This window comes from Phacochoerus africanus, chromosome 12 (genome assembly GCF_016906955.1).
Source record: "Phacochoerus africanus isolate WHEZ1 chromosome 12, ROS_Pafr_v1, whole genome shotgun sequence".
NCBI lineage: Eukaryota > Metazoa > Chordata > Mammalia > Artiodactyla > Suidae > Phacochoerus > Phacochoerus africanus.
In genome coordinates, this window is record NC_062555.1 from 37440108 (window position 1) to 37460704 (window position 20597).

Sequence of the window (20597 nt, forward strand, 5' to 3'; positions counted from 1 at the left end):
AAAGAAAAAGAGACTGAACTTGTGGAGGGAAGGGAGGATTGGATGAGGATAGTCAAAATGTAAAAATATCTATTATAAGATAAATAAGTACTAGAGATGTGATGTACAACATGATTAATATAATTAACACTGTTATATGTTATATATGAAAGTTGTTGAGAGTAAATCTAAGAGTTCTCATCACAAAGAAAAAAACATTTTTTCTATTTCTTTAATTTTGTATCTATAGGAGATAATGGCTATCCACTAAACTATTTGTGGTAATCATTTCATGATGTATGTAAGTCAAATCATTATGCTGAACACTTTAAATTTATACAGTGCTATATGTCAATTATATCTCAATAAAACTGGAAGAAAAGATAAATAAAAAATTAAGTAAATTAGTTCAACTCTAATTAAAAGGCAGAGATTATCAAAATAGTTTTAAAAACATGATCTATCTATATGCTATCTACAAGAGACTAATTTGATATACAAATAAACAGCTTTAAAATAAGATGGAAAAAATATCCCATGCAATGAGCAACAAAGAGAGAGCCTTGGTGACTCTATTACTGGTAGACAAAATAGACATTTTGTCAAAAAAGGTTATAAGAGACCAAAAATACTTATAAAATGTTTGATACAGCAAGGTGTAAAATTACAAACAACTAACGGCCAAGCCACCTAAAATATAAAGCAAAAATTGATAGAACTGAAGAGGAGAGCTGACAGTTCTAAAATAATAGTTGTAGAATTTAATATCCCGCTTTCAATAATAGATAAAACAATCAGACAAAATATCTGTAAGAAAATGAAGAGAAGTTCCCATCGTGACTCAGCAGTTAACAAATCCGATTAGCATCTATGAGGACAGAGGTTCAATCCTTAGTCTTTTTCAGTGGGTTAAGGATCCGGTGTTGGCATAAGCAGTGGTAAAGGTCACAGGTGTGGCTCAGATTCTGTGTGGCTGTGGCTGTGGCTGTGTGCTCTGATTCAACCCCCAGCCTGAGAACTTCGATAGGCCGCAGGTGTGGCCCTAAAAAAAAAAAAGAAAATAGAGAACTTGAACAACACTATAAATAAATTAGATCTAACAGATACACACACACACACACAGAAATCTCTGCCCAACAACAGAATACATGTTCTCCTGAAGTTCACCTAAATTATTCTCTATAATAGACCATATGATAGGCCACAAATACAGAGTACCTCTTCTGATCACAAGAGAATAAAACTAAGAATCAGTAACAAAAGTAAAAGTAGAAAATTCACATATATGTAGAAATTGAGTCAAAGAAATGAGTCAAAGAAATCACAAGGCAAATTAAAAATACTTTGAGACAAATGAAAACAAAAACATACCAAAACTTTTGAGCAATGTTAAGAGAGGAATTTATAAACATAAATGCCTGCAGAAAGGATTTGGGGTCTGGAGTGCTAACTGCCAGTTTTCAATTTCTATATTCAATTTTATCTGGAGTTACTTTCAATGCACTGTATTCTTTGAAATTTACCCAGGACTAAAGCTAAAATCCACTTTCCACAGATAGATGTAACTACATAAAGGCATTCTAGAAAATATTTGCTGTTGAAAAGTTGAATAACTGTATAATTATTGAATATTTATAAAATACATTGTCATCATTCATAAAATACATTGTTCATTTTCAACAGAAAAAAAAGATTTTGGGGAGTTCTCTTGCAGCATAGCAGGTTAAGGATCTGGTGCTGCCACTGTAGCAACTTGGGTTGCTGCTGTGGCATGGTTCGGTTCCTAGCATGAGAACTTCTGCATGCCATGGGCATTGCCAAAAAAAAAATTTTGTATAAAAAAATAAAAAATAAAATAAAAAGATTTCAAAACAAGAACCTAACTGAATACTTCAAGGAACTACAAAAAAATCAATAAAACCAAACTCAAAAAAATGGCAGAAAGAATGAATACAGATTAAAGCAAAGATAAATGAAATAGAGAATACAAAAATAGAGAAAAATTAACAAAAGACAGTTATTTGAAAGATCAACAAAATTGACAAGCTTTTAGTTAGACTAAGAAAAAAGAAAGAAGATTCAAACTATTAAAATCAGAAATGAGGAGCTCGCTGGTAGTGTAGCAGGCTAGGAATCCTGTATTGTCACTGCTATGGCTCAGGTTGCTGCTGTGGCAAAAGTTCAATCCCTGGAGGCCTCAAGTATAGCCAAAAAGGAAAAAATCAGAAATGAAAGTGGAAGCGTTATCAGCAATTTTATAGACATAGATGGTGAAAAACTGTACATGAACAAATTGAGTAACCTAGATGAAATGGAAAAATTCCAGAAACACATAAACTATCAAAACTGACTCAAGGAGTTCCCGTCATGGCTCAGTGGTAACAAACTCAACTAGTATCCATGAGGATGGGGGTTCAACCCCTGGCCTCGATCAATGGGTTAAGAATCCAGTGCTGCCATGAGCTGTAGTATAGGTCGCAGACACAGCTCGGATCTGGTGTTGCTGTGGCTGTGGCATAGGCCGGCAGCTACAGCTCCAATTCAATCCCTAGCCCGGGAACCTCCATGTGCCATGGGTGTGGCCTAAAAAGACCAAAAAAAAAATGGCTCAGGAATAAATAGAAAATCTAAATAGGTCTATAACAAGAAAGGATATTTGGGATATTTCATTTCATTCAGAAATGAAAACATCCCAACAGAAAAACCCAGGACCAGATGGCTTCCCTAGTGAATCCTACCAAATGTTTTTTTTCTACCATTTAAAGAAGAATTAGCAACAACGCTTCTCAAGCTCTTCCAAAAAACTGAAGAGGAGGGAACACTCCCTAACTCATTCTCTGAGGCCAGCATTACTGATACCAAAGCCAAATAAAGACAATTTAAAAAAATTAAATTACAGGCGTTCCTGTCATGGCCCAATGGAAATGAATCTGACTAGTATCCATGAGGACGCAGGTTTGATTCCTGGCCTCATTTAGTGAGCTAAGGATCCGATGTTGCCATGAGCTCTGGTGCAGGTTACAGATGCAGCTCAGATCTGATGTTGCTGTGCCTGTGGCATAGGCCAGCGGCTACAGCTCTGATTCAACCCCAGGCCTGGGAACCTCCATATGCCATGGGTCCAGCCCTAAAAGCAAAAAAGAAAAGAAAAGAAAATTATAGCCCAATATCCCTGACGAACATTAAGGTAAAAATCTTCAACAAAATACTAGCAAACCAAAGTCAACAGCTGACTAAGAGTCATAAATCGTGATCAAGTCGGATTTATTTCAGGGATATAAGGATGGTTCAACATCTGCAAAACAATCAATGTGGTTTACCACATTAATGAAACGAAGGATAAAAATCATATGATCTCAATAGATGCAGAAAAAACATTTGAATTCAACATCCATTTATTATTAAAAACTCTCAACAAAGTGGGTATAAAAAGAATGTACCTCAACATAATAAAAGTCCTATATGACAAACTTTCAGCTAACATCATACTCAAACATAAAAAGTTGAAAGCTTTTCCTGTAAGATTAAGAACCAAAAGGTTCCTAATTATCATTTCTATTCAACCTAACACTGGAAGTCCTAGCCAGAGCAATCAATCAGTCAAGACAAAAAAAACCACATATTTTATGTATATGTAAAGTCCCAAAGATTCCACCAAAAAACTCTAAGAACTAATAAACAAATTCAGTAAAGCTGCAGAATATAAAATCAACATACAAAAATGAGTTTTTTTCTATATGCTAACAACAAACGATCCAGAAAAAAATTAAACAACCCTACTTAAAATAGCATCAAACAACAAAATATTTAAGAATAAATTTAACCAGGGAGGTGAAAGACCTATGCAATGAAAACTATGACAATGATCAAAGAAACTGAAGAAGACCCAAATAAATGAAAAAATACACCGTGTTCTTGGTTTGGCACGTTGCTAAAATGTCCATACTACCTAAAGTGATCTTCAGATTCAATGCAATCCCTATCAAAATTCCAATGGCATTTTTTTACAAAAATAGAAAAAAATCCTAAAACTCATGTAAAACCACATAAGACCCCAAATAGCCAGAGTAATTCTAAAAAAGGAAAACAAAGCTGGAGGCATCATGCTTCCTGATTTCAAACTATATTACTAAGCTATAGTAATCCAAACAGTATTGGATGGCATGAAAACAGACACACAGATCAATGGAATAGATTATATATGGCCCATAAAAAAAAAAAACCCAACTAATATCGTCAACTAATCTTTGAAAGGGCACCAAGAGCACAGAATGGGAAAAGGATAGTCTTTTCAATAAATAGTGTTCGGAAAACTGAATAGCCACATGTACAAGAATAATACTGGACTCCTATCACTCACAAAAATTAACTCATATTCAAGACTTAAATGTTAGACCTAAAACCATAAAACTCCAAGAATAAAACACAAAAGAAACCGCCTTGACATTGGTCTCGGCAATGATATTTTTGGATACGACAAAAAAGGCGAAAATAGGAGTTCCCATCATGGCTCAGTGGAAATGAATCCGACTAGGAACCATGAGGTTGTGGGTTCAATCCCTGGCCTCACTCAGTGGGTTAAGGATCCGGCATTGCTGTGAGCTGTGATGTAGGTCACAGATGCAGCTCAGATCTGGCATTGCTGTGGCTGTGGTATAGGCCCCGCAGCCATGGCTCTGATTAGACCCCTAGCTTGGGAACCTCCATACACTGTAGGTGCAGCCCTAAAAAAAAAAAAAAGGCAAAAAGAGGGGGGCAAAAATAAACAAGTGGGAGTATACATCAAACTAAGAAGTTTCTATGTACTCTTTCCCTGCCACTGCTGAGTAGCTCAGAGGTAGAGGCTAGGACACATTCAAGATTCAGCTCCATCCATTACCCACCACCATGGCTGAGGAAGGCATTGTTGCTAAAGGTGTAGTGGACATTAATACTAATTTGCAAGAGGTGTTGAAGAGCACCTTCATCCGTGATGTCCTAGCATGTGGAATTTGCAAAGCTATAAAGCCTAAAACCAGCACCAAGCCCATCTTTGGGTGCTTACATCCAACTGCGATGAACCTATGTATATCAAGTTGGTGGAGGCCCTCGTGCTAAACACCAAACTAATCTAACTAAGCCTGATGACAAGAAGAAACCTTAAGGAAGAAGGTAGGCCTCTGTAAAACTGACCAAGAGGGAAAGCCATATAGAATGCATGGTTGCAGTTTTGTCATGGTTAAGGACAATGATAACAATTCTCAGGCCAAGGATGTCATCAAGAAGTACTTCAAAAGCAAGAAATGACTTGACTCTTCTACAAAAAACAAATGCTGGAGAGGGTGTGGAGAAAAGGGAACCTTCTTACACTGTTGGTGGGAAAGTAAATTGGAATAACCACTATGGAAAACTAAATATAGAACTACCATATGATCCAGCACCATCTCCTGAGCATATATCTAGACACAACTACAATTCAAAAAGATATATGCACCCACATGTTCACAGCAGCACTATTCACAATAGCCAAGACATGGGAACAACCTAAATGTCCATAGACAGATTAACGGATTAAGAAGAAGTGTTGCATACATGCAATGGAAAATTACTCGGCCATAAAAAAGAATGAAATAATGCCATTTCCAGCAACATGGATGCAACTAGAGATTCTCATAATAAGTGAGGTCAGAAAGACAAAAACAAATACCTCATGATATCACTTATATGTGGTATCTAAAATAAGGCACAAATGAACCTATCTAACAAAACAGAAACAGACTCAAAGACATAGAGACAGACTTGTGGCTGCCAAGGGAGAGAGAGGAGAGAGTTGAATAGACTGCGAGTTTGGGGTTACTAGATGCAAACTATTACATTTGGAATGGCTAAGCAATAAGGTCCTACTGTATAGCACAGGTAACTATAGATCCAGTCTCTTGGGCTAGACTATGATAGAAGATAACATAAGAAAGGGAATGTGTGTGTGTGTGTGTGTGTGTGTGTGTGTGTGTGTGTGTGTGTGTGTGTGTGTGTGTATGACTGGTTCACTTTGCTATACAGCAGAATAGATACAATATTATAAACCAACCATAATAAAAAATTTTTTAACTTTTTTTTTCTTTTTAGGGCTGTACCCACAGCACATGGAAGTTCCCAGCCTAGGGGCTGAATTGGAGCAGCAGCTGCCAGCCTACAACATGGCCACAGCAATGTGGGATCTGAGCCATGTCTGTGACCTACACCTCAGCTCATGGCAACACCAGATCCTTAACCTAAAGAGCGAGGCCAGGGATAAAACCCATGTCCTCATGGATCCTAGCTGGGTTCATTACTGCTGAGCTATGATGGGAACTCCTCAAATAAACAAACAAATAAACAAACAAGCTTTTACACAGCAAAAGAAATAATTAACAAAAAGGAAAGGCAATCTAGGGATATAGGGAATGGGAGGAAATATTTAGAAACCATATATCTGATAAGGAGTTAATACATAAAATCTATAGGAATCCATACAAGTCAACAGCAAAACAAAAAAGCAAAAAATCTGACTAAATACTAGGAAAAGGACCTGAATAGACAGTTTTCCAAAGAAGATGCACAAACAGCCAGCAGGTATATGAAAAGATGCTCCATTTCACTTATCATCAGGGAAATGCAAATCAAAACCACGAGATATCTCATCACACCTGTTAGAAAGGTTACTATCAAAAAGATAAGAGAAAATAAAAGCTGGAAAGGATATGGAGAAAATGGAACACTTTTGCATTGTTGGTGAGAATGTAAATTGGTACAGTCATAATGGAAAACAGTATGGAAGTTCCTCAAAAAATTAAAAATAGAGCTACCATGTCATCTAGCAGTCCCACTTATGAGCATATAGCCAAAGGAAATGAAATCTCTGCCTCGAAGTGATATCTGCACTCCTTTGTTCCTTGCATTATTATTCACAATAGCCAAGATAGGGAAAGAGCTTAAGTGTCTATTAATGGATGAATGGATAAAGAAGACATGAAATGTGGTTGTGTGTGTGTGTGTGTGTGTGTGTGTGTGTGCCCATGGAATATTATTCAGCCATAAGAAAAAGAAGGAAACCCTGCCATTTGTGACAACACGGATGAACCTGGAGGGCATTATGCTAAGTGAAATAAGTCAGAGAAACACAAATACTGCATGGTGTCACTTACATGTGGAATCAAAATTTTAAAAACATTAAAAAGCCAAACACATAGAAACAGAGTAGAATGGTGATTGCCAGGGGCTGGAGGTGGGGAGAATGGGGAGATATGTGTCAAAGGGTACAAACTCAGTTATAAAATGAGTAAGTTCTGAGGATGAAATGTACAGCATGGTGACTACAGTTAATAACACTGTACTGTATAGTTGAAAATTGCTAAGAAAGAAGATCTCAAACATTCTCATTACAAAGAAAAAGTGGAGCTCCCATTGTGGCTTAGTGGGTTAAGAAACCAACTTGCATCCATAAGGATGTAGGTTCAATCCCTGCCCTCGATCAGTGGGTTAAGGATCCAGGGTTGCCATGAGCATCAGTGTAGGTCATAGATGAGGCTCAGATCCTGAGTTGCTGTGGCTGTGGTATAGGCCAGCAGCTGCAGCTCCAATTCAACCCCTAGCTTAGGAACTTCCATATGCCACAGGTTCAGCCCTAAAAAGAGAGGAAAAAAAGAAAGAAAGAAAAGGTGTAACTATGTGAGGTAGTAGAGGTGTTAATTAACTTAATAGTGTTAAGTATTTCACAATGTATACCTATATCAAATCATTATGTTGTACCCTTTAAATACACACAGTTTTGGAGTTCCCATCCTGGCTCAGCAGAAATGAATCTGACTGGTATCCATGAGGACACAGGTTCAATCCCTGGCCTCACTCAGTGGGTTAAGAATCAGGCATTGCTGTGAGCTGTGGAATAGGTCAAAGATGGGTCTCAGATCTGACATTGCTGTGGCTGTGGTGTATGCCAGCAGCTTCAGCTCCGATTCGACCCCTAGCCTGGGAATTTCCATATGCCGCAGATGCAGCAAAAAAAACAAACACAATTTTGTCAATTATACCTCAACAAAGCTGGGGTAAAAAACATAAGGAGAAATCATGGCCTTGAATTTGGCAATGGTTTCTTAAATTTGACAATAAAAACACAGACCAAAAAAAATAGACAAAATACACTTCATCCTTATGCGTCAAAGGGTACAATCAAGAGAGTGAAAAGACAAACCACAGAATAGGAGGAAATATTTGCAAACTATGTATTTGAAAAGGGTCTATTATCAGAATATACAAAGAACACTTAAAATTCAATAATCAGATCTGTATTTTAGGAACAGTCCTTGGCCCTCTTGAAGGAAGGGGAGAGGCTGGAGTGAAATGAGGTGGTCTGGAGGAGAGGTGGTGAGGCCTGCACCAAGACAGTGGCTGGGAATGGAAGGAGGGCTTTTCAGATTCAACTGATATTGATGAGGTGGACTCAAATGGCCTGGGGGACTGACTGGCTGTGTGAAGTTTTCATTTCCGCATACCAGTGAGGCTGGGTGCCAGGACAGGATCTGCCTTTTCAGGAAGGAAAAGGAGGGACGTCCCTACTCTTCCTTGGACAGAGTGGCTGGAGATGGGGGAAGTGAAAGTGTTCATCTGCATAAATAGGCAGCACCCCAATCCCAGCCCACACACAGACCCCCAACTCGGAGCCGTCCTCTTCACTCAAGCTCTCCTGCAGCCATGGCTCAGTCACTGGTTCTGAGCATCCTTGTCCTGGTCCTGGCCTTCTGCATCCCCCACACCCAAGGTATCAAGGAGGGAGTTGCCTAGGATGGGGACAAGGGGCTGGAGAGGCCTGGGTGGAAGCCTACACACGGCTGCTCACTCCCTGTGAACCCCACCTGCAGGCAGTGATGGAGGAGCCCAGGACTGTTGCCTCAAATACAGCCTAAGGAAGATTCCTACTCACGTTGTACGCAGCTACCGGAAGCAGGAGCCAAGCCTGGGTTGCCCCATCCCAGCTATCCTGTAAGTGGGTGCAAGGGGTTGGATGTAGGCTGGCAGCCAGGTGGGGAGGGCATGATGAGCTTACTAACCCCCGAACCCTAGGTTCTCACCCCGGAAGCGCTCTCAGCCAGAGCTATGTGCAGACCCCCAAAAGGCCTGGGTGCAGGAGCTGATGCGGCATCTGGACAAGCCACCAGCCCCACGGACACAAGCCCAGGACTGTAAGAAGGACAAGAGGGCCTCCAAATCTGGCAAGAAGGGAAAGGGCTCCAAAGGCTGTAAGAGGTGAGGAAACTGAAGGGAAGGGGGAGGGAAGTAAAGGGCAGCCTTGATCTTCCTCTCAAACCCCTATTCTGTCCTCCCAGGACTGAGACCCCCAAAAGGGCCATAGCCCAGTGACCAGCCTGGAGCCCAGGAGGCCCCTACAGTCGCAACGGGGCTTGGAGCCCCAACCCAAGGGGTAAAAGTGGGCTAGGAGAGAGAGAGGACTCGGGGCCCCAGCGCAGCCACCCCACACCGGCCTTGCCTCACCCCTTCTCCAGCTTCAACCACCCCTCCGTGTTCCCGCCCTACCCTGCACGGCGCAGCAGCCCACATCACGCCAGGCCTAGAGAGACAGAGAAGACAAAGTCCCCCAGGAAGTATGAGAGGTAGCAGCAGGACTGTCCCCTCTGAGGAAAGGTCACCGAGGGCCCTGGACCTGACACTGCTCCCCACTGTACCCCACCTCTTCTTTGTAAATATGATATATACCTAACTGAATAAAAAGCCATTCCGGCCTTCTTCCCAAGTATCTGTTCCTGTGTGTTTGTGTCCACAGAGAAGCCAGTGTCACCACAGAATAGGGTCACACACTCTGGGGTCCCGGCCAAGAGCCCAGGCTGGGGAATTCTCTGTTCTCGCCCTCCCCAAGAGTTTCTTTGCTTCCCAGGTGCCTAGACCTGTGGGCAGTACAAGGGAGGTTGACAGGCAGGGTGGGACCTGGGCTGCCCCTGGTCTCTGAGAGATCGCTGCCAATGCAGAGACTGCAGACCCCAGGCACACATCCCCAGTGGCCTCTGGGACCCTGAAGGGACCCCTCTCCTGATTGCGTCCAGCATTCTCTCACTCTCAGCTGCACCAGGGACCACCTCCCCTTTCCTTGGGACCTACTGAATGCCAACCTCCAAGCATCTCTTTGGGAGGAGCCCACCTGTAACTTAGGTGAGCACAAGTTCTCTTGAAACCTGCCCTATTCAGAAGTCCAGCCCCGGGAGCCCTCGAGAGCCCCCATCTCCTCCAAAGACCCAAGAGGGCTCTCTTCCGCCCTGACCAGTGAAGCTAGCCCCTCTCCTCTACCTGGGCTCACTAGTCTTCCCTCAGCTTCTTTCTAGTTGGGAAAGTGTCCTCCTCTTCCCTTCCTTTCTCCTTTTCCCCCCATGCCGGGCCCAGGGCACCTTAGCCCCTTTAACCTCTTGAGGCCAAGGAATAAGTCTCCTGGGGCAGGTAATCCAGTCTCCTCCCAAGAAGACTCCAGCCTGGCTCTCCTCTCCCTCTCCCTCTCCCTCTCCCTCCCCAGAGCAGAGATCGTCCTCTTCCCCGCTTCACCCCTAGACTGGGAGAGAGAGAACCACCAGATGGGGCTCGGCCATGTAAGAAAGAAGGGAAGAGATACTGGTGGAGGAGCAAGGGGCTAGAGGTGGCTGCCCCACCACCTTTTCTTCCCACTGGGGGATGAGCATGCCCAGCAATTACTGCTTATTTATTACACAGTCATTAAAATATTTGCTGTCTGCTCCTCCTGAGGCCAAAGAAGACAGGAGCTCCTCCCTACCTATCCTCGTGGAGCAGGTGTGATCTTAGTCTACCAGCTCAGACGTGCACGATTTACTGCACTTAAAAATGTTCTTTCAGAGTTCCCATTATGGCTCAGCAGGTTAAGAACACAACTAGTGCCCATGAGGACGCAGGCTTGATCCCTGGCCTCATTCAGTGGATTAAGGATCCGGTGTTGCCGCAGGCTGTGGTGTAGGTCACAGATGCAGATGCAGCTTGGATCCTGCGTGGCTGTGGCTGTGGTGGAGGCTGGCAGCTGCAGCTCTGATTTCAACTGCTAGCCTGGGAACTTGCATATGCCATAAGTGCAGCCCTAAAAAGCAAAAAAAAAAAAAAAAAATTGTTCTTTCAACAAACCTACTCCAAGTCCCTGAACTAGGGCACTGGCACTCTCAGGATCCCATCTGCCAAGGGCTGTGCAAAGGTCGTAGAAACAGCAAGGCACAGGTGAGGATTCCTGCATGCCCCCCACACCATCCCATCTTCGGACACCAGTCTCACCAGTGAATGCTGTGACCCCTGTGTTCTCAGCAGGTATGACTCTCCAGGTCCTGGACTCTCAAACTCTCAGCTCTGGGCCACATTTGAGCCATGAGAATTCAGTTATGAGAGCCTCTGAGCTTGGACCTGTCCCCAGACCGCCCCCCTTCGCCCCAGAGCCATCTACTCAGGCCCTGCCACTTGCTTCATCACAGCCAGGCGTTAGAACCCATTGCCAGAGCGGGCTGGACATATACACCAATCCCCTCCACAGTTTTAAAAACTCTCTCCAAAACTCCCTCTCTTCCCAGTCCCTCCAAGGTATCACCTCTTCCCTGGTTTGCTTTGGACTTTACAAAAGCAGGAGGGACTCTGACATCAGGGTGCCCCTACTCTCAGCCCTACCAAAACCTCTGCTTGCTCTGAAGAGAAAAGAAAAACATCAGCAAAAAAAAAAAAAAAAAGGCATAGAACAAAACTTCACATTTCACTCAATTATCCTGCCACATTGCATACCTGGTATTTGCCTCATGCCCTGTCCTGAGTAAGCATGCAATATAATATTTATTTCATCAGCGAATAAGTCCCCACTCTCCTTGCCTGCCCTCACCCTTGACAATACTATCCTGTCCTTTCTTCTTTCTATAAGATGCATAATTCAAAAAAAAAAAAATCAAGTAACATATAGTCATGGTTAAAAAAAATCAAAAAGTACCAGAAGGCTTATTCTAAACAACCATTTTCTGCAAATTTAACTCTTTAAGCTACTTCTTCAAGGAGTTAGGGCGTATGTCTAAATATTCTGTTCATACTTCTGTTTCTTCTCTATTTATTTATGTATGTATTTATTTATTTTATCTTGGGGCTGCTCCCTCAGCATATGGAAGTTCCAGGGCCAGGGACCCAAGACACTGCAGTGACATCAGATCCTTAACCAACTGAGCTACATAAGAACTCCCAATACCTCTGTTTCTTGATTTATCTAATTTTAAAGTTACCAATTGACTTCCTACTATAAAAAGTGGAGATGTAGCTCTCTTACTAACCCTCTTCTTCCGTCATCCCATCCTCTAAATATAGCTATACCACTGTATTTAGATAATGATCAGAATCTACATTAAGATGAGCATGTAATATTGTTCACTGCAAAGTAGGGTACTGTGCTTACTTCCCTTTTGTCACTCACTTTTTTGTTTTTCTTAAAGATTCTAATTGCTCTTCCCTTTTAAATATACCTCTACCTCCCATTATCACAGCCTCGATATTTTTCAAACACTTGATCAAAAACTTCATCACAAGATTAAAGACCTAATGTTTAAAATATATGTTATAGAAGAAAATATAGGTGAGCATGTTTAGAACCTTCAGGTAGAAAAGATCTTCTTAAACATAAAACACAAACCATAGGGGAAAAGAGCAACATCATTTAATTCAGAGACAAGTAGGAGTTCAGGGTAAAGATGGCAATTAAACACACGCATTTATTTTCACTCCTTCCTGAGCCTCAACTAAAACTATAGTGAATTTTTCTGGTGTGTGTATATATTTGTAAAGGCATCAACCCATAAAGGCCCAAGTGGGAGGGGAGACAAAAGTAAATTTTCAGATTTCTGCTTAGATAAGCAAATATTTCAGTAAAAATAAGTAAAAAGCATAAAATGAAATTATAAATTTGGAGGACTTCCAATGCCTTGTTCATGCACATAGTAAAAAAAAAATTTACAGAATAATAATGTCAATGTTTAACAATAAGACAATTAATAGCTTTTACTAGAAATGTACAAACAAGAAAAAATTCTAAAAATCAACCATCTCCAAAATTTACAAAACCAATATTCCTGCAAACATAAAAACTTACTATAATCCCTGGAATCCTGAGTTTTCCTTTAGCTTATTTTAAATAAGTAATTCTCAGTGCCATCCAGAAAATCACTAATACCATGGGGCTTTTCGAGGGTTTTTTTGGCCACAACCCTGGCATGTGGAAGTTCGTGTGCCAGGGATTGAAACTTCACCACAGTTGCAGCCTGCGCCACAGCTGGGGCCAGGCCCGATCCTTAATCTGCTGTGCCACATGGGAACTTCCACTGATACCATGTTTTTAAATGATTTTAGCACTATGCCTTCCATGAAATGATAACGTGTGTGCACGTGCATACACACACTTCGCACACTTATGAAATAGTGGACCAGCTCCTTCTTGTCAATGTTACCCCAGTATCTGAAGCCTCCTGCTTCCCCTGATTCATACCTTCTTTGTGAATCCTTTAAGGGTCTCTTTGACACAAATGTCAAGGAGGGATGGGGCTAGTAAGATCTCCCAGAAATACAGCTAATAAAAATCTCTTAACAACTTTAGTCATATGAACCAGAAACTAATTCCAAACTAAACAAGATTTCTTAACATTCTACTCCCTCCACGGCACCTGGGCCACACTTTGGCTAGCCGCTCTTTCATTCTTTTCCTCCTTTCCAATCCTAATTGTTTTTTTTTTTTTAATTTAAGTATAGTTGATTTACAGTGTTTCATCAGGTATTTCATTCTTTACTCATCCATCCACACTTTAGAGTGACATGATCACCAATGACGGGATTTTTCTTTTGACATTTTCCTTTTAAAAATTAAAAATGAGGCGTTCCCGTCATAGCTCAGTGGTAACGAACCTGACCAGGATCCATGAGGATGCAGGTTCAATCCCTGTCCTCGCTCAGTGGGTTAAGGTACAGTGAGCTGTGGTATAGGCTGCAGACACAGCTTGAATCTCACGTGGCCATGGTGTAGGCCAGCAGCTGTAGCTCCAATTAGACCCCTAGCCTGGGAACTTCCATACGCTACAGGTTCAGCCCTAAAAAGCAAAAATAGGAGTTCCCGCCATGGCGCAGTGGTTAACGAATCCGACTAGGAACCATGAGGTTGTGGGTTCGGTCCCTGCCCTTGCTCAGTGGGTTAAGGATCCGTCATTCCTGTGAGCTGCGGTGTAGGTTGCAGAAGCGGCTCGGATCCCGAGTTGCTGTGGCTCTGGCATAGGCCGGTGGCTACAGCTCCAATTAGACCCCTAGCCTGGGAACCTCCATATGCCGAGGGAGTGGCCCAAGAAATAGCAAAAAAAGACAAAAAAAAAGCAAAAATAAATTAAGTAAAATTAGAAATGGGTTTTATAGGGCACCAGCACAGCACCACTGCCACACTTGGCAAGCACCTTCTGCCTTGCTTTATGGCACAGGAAGATCAGGAGGACTGGGTCTACGCTTGCTATTTATGAAAGCTCAAAATTAGTTTGCTTTCTAGCTTTAATCATTTACCTGTGAAAATGTCTTCAGCTTCAGCTGACTTCTTTTGTGAGGATCTTTTTCTTTCCCATGTCCAGGTGTCATTTCTCTTCGTATTTGGAGACAAAGTGATTATGTTTTGTTTAAAATAATCCATGTTTCTGTCCTCTGTCATTCATCTTGACCAGTGAATTACCATTTTTACAGTGCTGAAGTTGCCAAACCTTTTTCTGGTGCCTATATTTGGAATTATTTTAGTGGTGGCTATTGTGCAATTCCCCTACCAGAGTTTGTGTTAGCTATGCCAAGAAACTGAAAACTTCATTTTCTTCAAGTCATCCATCTCTGTTGGTGACAAACCAAAACACCCTAAGAAAACTCTGCTGCCATGTTCTCTAAGACTTTTGCTCTCAGAGTCATGTATTGTGCTAATAATAACCTTCACTCTAATATTAAATGAATAATGAACTCCACTTGTAATTACTGAGCAGCGGGGGCCAATTTCGGTTCAGAATACCCCCAACGGATGTGAAATTCCACTTGGGCTTATTGCCCGACTCCGCCACCAGGAGGCAGCATCGTCGCCGCGGTCCTAGATCCTCCACAAGGAAGCAGGCTAGTGGGTTGAATGTTACAATTCTTTCCTTCATCTTTCTGGAATCAGTTGGTTTTTTTGTGTTGTTGTTGTTGTTGTTGTTGTTTTAATTATCTTTATCATCTGTCCTCAAATGTGTCTCATGCTAGGCCAGAGGTCTAGGATTTTCCTGTGTCCATTGATGAACAGGACAAACTCGTCCGCTCTTGTCCAGGTGAAAGCACTTCATCTTCCAGCACTGAGCATCGCGCCGGGCACACAGGTTCTCAATAAACCTCCGTTAAAGAAACTTTTCTTAGAGTTGGCACCGTAAAAACATGGTTTAAGGTATCAATCAGGTGCGGATTCTTTTTGCTGCGAAGGAAGTCCCCGAAGTAATGTGAGCTTCCTTCAGCGTTTAAGACAAACGTTATTTCACGTCTTCCACGCTGTGCGCCTTGGACTCAGGATACGTTGAGAATATTTGGGGTGGGGGAGACAGATACTCACGGACAAAACACAGGCATCTGACTGCCCACTCGCCCCAGCCCGCCCCGCCGGGTACCCGTGGATTCAGGGGCCCCAGCGGCGAAGATGTGGCAGGATGTCCGCTGTGCCCGGCCCGAGGTAACTGCCGCCCAGGGATTTCCTGGGCCCAAGCCGACCCCAGGTCCGCAAGGTTGCAGGTCCCACGCACAGCCCAGTCTCCCCTCCGCACGTTCCGCCCGCGCGCCGGGATCCGGGGCGGGACCCTTGGCCTCGAGACCTAGAACGGGGAGAGCACCAGAGGCCGTGCCGGGTCTGCAGATTTGGGGCCGGTGACCCTTCCCAACCTCTCGAGGGAGCCCGCTGGGGTCCCGGCAGCACCTGGCCCACACCAGAGCGTCCCTCGCCAGCCAGCGCGCCCCCATCCCTCCGCCAGAGCCGCTCCCTCTCCGGAGCCGGCCTTCCCAGGCTGGGGCGCCCTCTGCAGGCCCGAGAGGGGAGATTACAGCAGGCACACACGTGGACCCAGAGCCACAGACAGCGCACACCACACACACACACAAACGACGGGCCCACCAGTCATGCCCAGCCCCACGGACACAGCTCCGGATATACACACTTACCCATTCAACAAATATTTATTGAGTATCTTACCAAGATCCTCTCGCTACAACCATTTATTCCCCTAGACTCCCCCACCCCGCCCCCATGGCCTTGGTTGACTTCCCAGGCTCGGCGGCTCCCTTCCCTGGCCAAATGGCTAAAATGTCTTCCATCCAGGATCTCCTGGGGCATGGAGCCGGTCAGACCAGAGAGCAAGAAGACTGAGAGGGCTCCTGGGAAGAGTATGGTACCAGGCTGGGCTGAACTGCCCTGAGCTGGGAGATTTGTCCAGAGCTCGCACTGAACTAGGAACCCCACAAAGGCCACCTGGCTGAGAAGAGGGTAGAACTAGGTGCAGCACCGTGCAGTACATAGCACAGTGAGGACAGAAACTGTTTCAAACCCACCTGCCTGGTCTCCAACCCCCACCCCCACCCCCACCCTCACTGGATCATCTAAACCTACGGCTATGGAGTTAGTGCCTTCCTTAAACTTTCTACCCATGGGGGCTGTGTCCTCTCCCTTTTTGCCATGACAGAGGGTACCATCATAATCCTTGACAGCTGCCACCCTCTCTGGTGCCTCTTCATCTCCCTGATCTGCCACTGTTAGGGAGCTCCAGGCCTCGGAACTTGACCTCTTCTATCTACACCCACTACCTTGGGAATCTCATTGTCTTATGGTTTTTTGTTTGGTTTTTTTTTTTTGGCCTTTTTTTTTTTTTTTTGTCTTTTTAGGGCCCACAGCATATGGAGGTTCCCAGGCTAGGGGTACAATCAGAACTGTAGCTGCGGGCCTACACCACAACTACAGCAACATGAGATCCAAGCCACATCTGCAACATCCGACACAGATCACGGCAACGCCAGATCCTTAACCCACTGAATAAGGCCAGGGATCGAACCCGAGTCCTCATGGATGCTAGTCAGGTTCGTTAACTACTGAGCCACGATGGGAACCCCTACTCCTGTCTTATGATTTTAAATACCATCCATATGGTCCCAAATTTTTATCTTTAGCTAGAATCTCTCTCCTGAACTCTAGACTCATACTACCAGCTACCTACTTAACATCTCCACTTGTATGCCAAAATGCAGCTTCATCTTAAAAAGTCAAAACAAAGGTCCCGGGGCAGGGGATTAAAATATACACACTACTATATAACAAATAGATAACCAACAAGGACCTACTGCATAGCACAGGGAACTATACTCAATATCTTACAATAACCTATAATGGAAAAGAATCTAAAAAAGAATACATACGTATATAAATATAACTGAATCACTTTGTTGTACACCTGAAACTAACACACTGTAAATCAACTCTATTTCAACCATTTCTTTTCAAAAACAAAAAACAAGGCTTCTGATCTTCTCACAAACCTACTCCTCTGCAGTCATCCACATTTTGGTAAGTATAACTCCACACATGGCATTTCTCAACCCAAAAACACAGTATCCTCTGTCTCTCTTCTCATCTTTCTCTCATATCTGACGCTGAACCCCTCAGCAGAGCTTACTGGCTCTATTTTCAAGATATCTCCAGAGGAGTTCCTGTTGTGGCGCAGCGGAAACGAATCCGACTAGGAACCATGAGGTTGCAGGTTTGATCCCTGGCCTCGCTCAGTGGGTTAAGGATCCAGTGTTGCCGTGAGCTATGGTGTAGGTTGCAGACTCAGTTCAGATCCCACATTGCTGTGGCTATGGTATAGGCCAGTGGCTTCAGCTCCAATTGGACCCCTAGCCTGGGAACTTGCATTTGCCACGGGTGCGGCCCTAAAAAGACAAAAGACAAAAGAAAAAAAGATATTTCCAGAATCTGACCACTTCTCACCAATTCCCAGCAACCTCAAGTCCCCCCTGGATTATTGCAATTGCCTCCAACCTGGTTTCCAGGCTTCCATTTTTTTTGCACCACTTTGGTCTGTCTCCTGACAGCCAGAGGGAGCCTTTAAAACACGTCAGACCATGGCACTTATCAAAACCCTCCGAAGTTTCCCGGACTCACACAGAGGAGAACATAAACCCTGAAGCGGCCTACAGAGCCTCACACGCTCTGGCTCAGGTCATTACCTGACTGTATCTCCTACACTCTACCCCTTGTTCCCTTACCTCCTATAACATTGGCCTCCTTTCTCTTCCTCAAACACACTCTTGGCTCAAGACCTTCACACTTACAGAGTTCTCTGGTGGTCTAGTGGTTGGTTAGGACTTGGCACTTTCTCTGCTGTGGCCTGGATTCAATTCCTGAGCTGGGAAATGAGGTCCCATATCAAAAAAATAGACCTTCACACTTACTATTTTCTCTACCAGAACATCTTCCCCAGATCTCTGCATATCTCTCTCCCTTGCCTTCTTCAAATTAGCCCTCTGCTCCAATGTAATCAGAAAAGCCGTCCTTGACGATCCTCCCCAATACTCTCTTGGAGTTCCCATTGTGGCTCAGTGGGTTAAGAACTCGACTAGTATCCATGAGGATGTGGGTTCAATTCACTCAGTGGGTTAAGGATCTGGCATGGCTGTGAGCTGTGGTGTAGGTCACAGACACGGCTCGGATCTTGGCATTGCTGTGGCTGCCATGTAGGCCGGCAGCTGTAGCTCCGATTCGACCCCTAGCCTGGGAACTTCCACATGCCGAGGGTGCGGCCCTAAAAAGGAAATAAATAAATAAATAAAAATTTTTTATAAAAACCTCTGGCCTTATTATTTTTCTTCATAGCGCTATTTTTTTTCTAGTTTGCTTACTGCCTGCCTCCTTCATTAGAATAAAAACTCCCCAAGAGCAAGAATGTCTCTCTGTTTTGTTTATTTCTGTGACCTAGTGCCAAGAACAGTGTCTGGAACATGGGAAGCCCTCAATAAATATTTATTGAATGAATATGATATAAATCTCTTGTTTATTATTACTTCATTATTTCACTTTTTTGCTGCTAATTCTCAAGATCTTTCCCAGCAGCCATTCCAGGAAAAGAATATTGAAATTTAATTGAAACCTCTGTGCCAGCTCAGCACCATACTCGGATCATTCGGGACCTTGGTGGGAAACAAGTGGCATGACCCAAAGGGTTTAACAGAAAACAATTTAGTGAAGGGTCCATACACAGGTGAGGGTGGGGTTGTCACTGGCAGGCACTGCACATGAGGTTCCAAAATTCAGGCCATCTCTCCTTCTCAACAAAGTGGACATTAAATGTACTGACAGGAGTTCCCAGGTGGCTCAGCAGTAACCAACCTGATTAGTATTCATGATGATGTGAGTCTGATCCCTGGCCTCACTCAGTGGGTTAAGGATCTGGTGTTGCCATGAGCTGTGGTGTAGGTCATAGATGAGGCTCGGATCCTGCATTGCTGTGGCTGTGGTGTAGGCTGGCAGCTACAGCTCTGGTTCGTCTCCTAGCCTAAGAACTTCCATATGCCTCAGGGGCAGCCCTAAAAAGACCAAAAAAAAAAAAAAATTGCCTGAGGAGTTCTCAGGTGACTCAGCAGGTTAAGGGGATGGTGTTTCACTGCTGGGGCACAGGTTCCCTGGCCCATGAATTTACCAGTGCCATGGGCATGGCCAAAGAAAATGTGCTGCCTGATATTTTACCCACTGAGAGACTCTTCCCTTTGCTGCTGTCTCTTAGGGCCACCCCTGAATGATAGCAACTATCTACTCCTGAAAATCAAGACCAAGCATTTTCTCCCTCTGTTAAATGTTGTAGAAAACTTCTCATGAAGGCCTAAGTGTAATCAGAAGGAGAAGCAAAAAAAAAAAAAAAAATACAAGTAGGAATCTGAGCCATCAGCCCAAGCTTTCACTCATGCCTGCTGGAACTTCTAAGGCCTAGTCTCAAGTGTACAGCGTTCATTTGACAATGGAATGCTGTCACGCACATCCAACCATACGGGTTGCTATAGATAACGCCTTAGGCTGCATTGTCACTGGGTGATCTACAGTCTGAGTTTTAGACCAGGGCCCAGTGGCAAATCAGAAACTGATTTTCGAATAGAAAGTAATCGTTAGCAAAAGAGGTATGGCCTTACTCCAACATCCTAAGGGTCTTTGCCGTAACCCTCCTACTGGGCTCTCTTCTCGGCCACAACAATCTGAAGTTCATTGGTTCGCTGGCAGAGAAAGTAGGAACAGGATAGATTATTTATGAGCTGTAATACACTGTACTGAGGGCGGAAGCATCTTTGTGTCTTTGGAGGTGTTCGAATCTATGCATCTTCTCCAGCAACAGAGCAGTGCTTTAAGTTTATTATTACAGTGGGGCAGACAGAGTTCAAAGGACTTCCACTGGCCCTTTCTAGCATAACTTTCCTCACTCCATGGTCAAGGAACCAGTGTGGAGATTTTGCTAATTACTAAGTATATTTATTCTCACTATACCTTCTGAAACTAGAGAAACAACCACTGAACAGATCTT

The 20597-nt window shown here is 43.6% G+C and overlaps 1 protein-coding gene and 1 pseudogene across 1 annotated transcript; both read left to right on the forward strand.

The window, feature by feature from the left end:
• The first annotated feature begins 4866 nt into the window (after positions 1 to 4866).
• Positions 4867 to 5265, forward strand: LOC125112530 (40S ribosomal protein S12-like; annotated as a pseudogene).
• Positions 5266 to 8600: 3335 nt separating this feature from the next.
• Positions 8601 to 9745, forward strand: CCL21 (C-C motif chemokine ligand 21). The gene is made up of 4 exons (XM_047754718.1): positions 8601 to 8755; positions 8856 to 8976; positions 9058 to 9240; positions 9321 to 9745. The coding sequence occupies exons 1-4, from the start codon at positions 8689 to 8691 to the stop codon at positions 9352 to 9354; spliced, it is 405 nt and encodes a 134-aa protein (XP_047610674.1). The 5' UTR covers positions 8601 to 8688; the 3' UTR covers positions 9355 to 9745.
• Positions 9746 to 20597: the final 10852 nt, after the last annotated feature.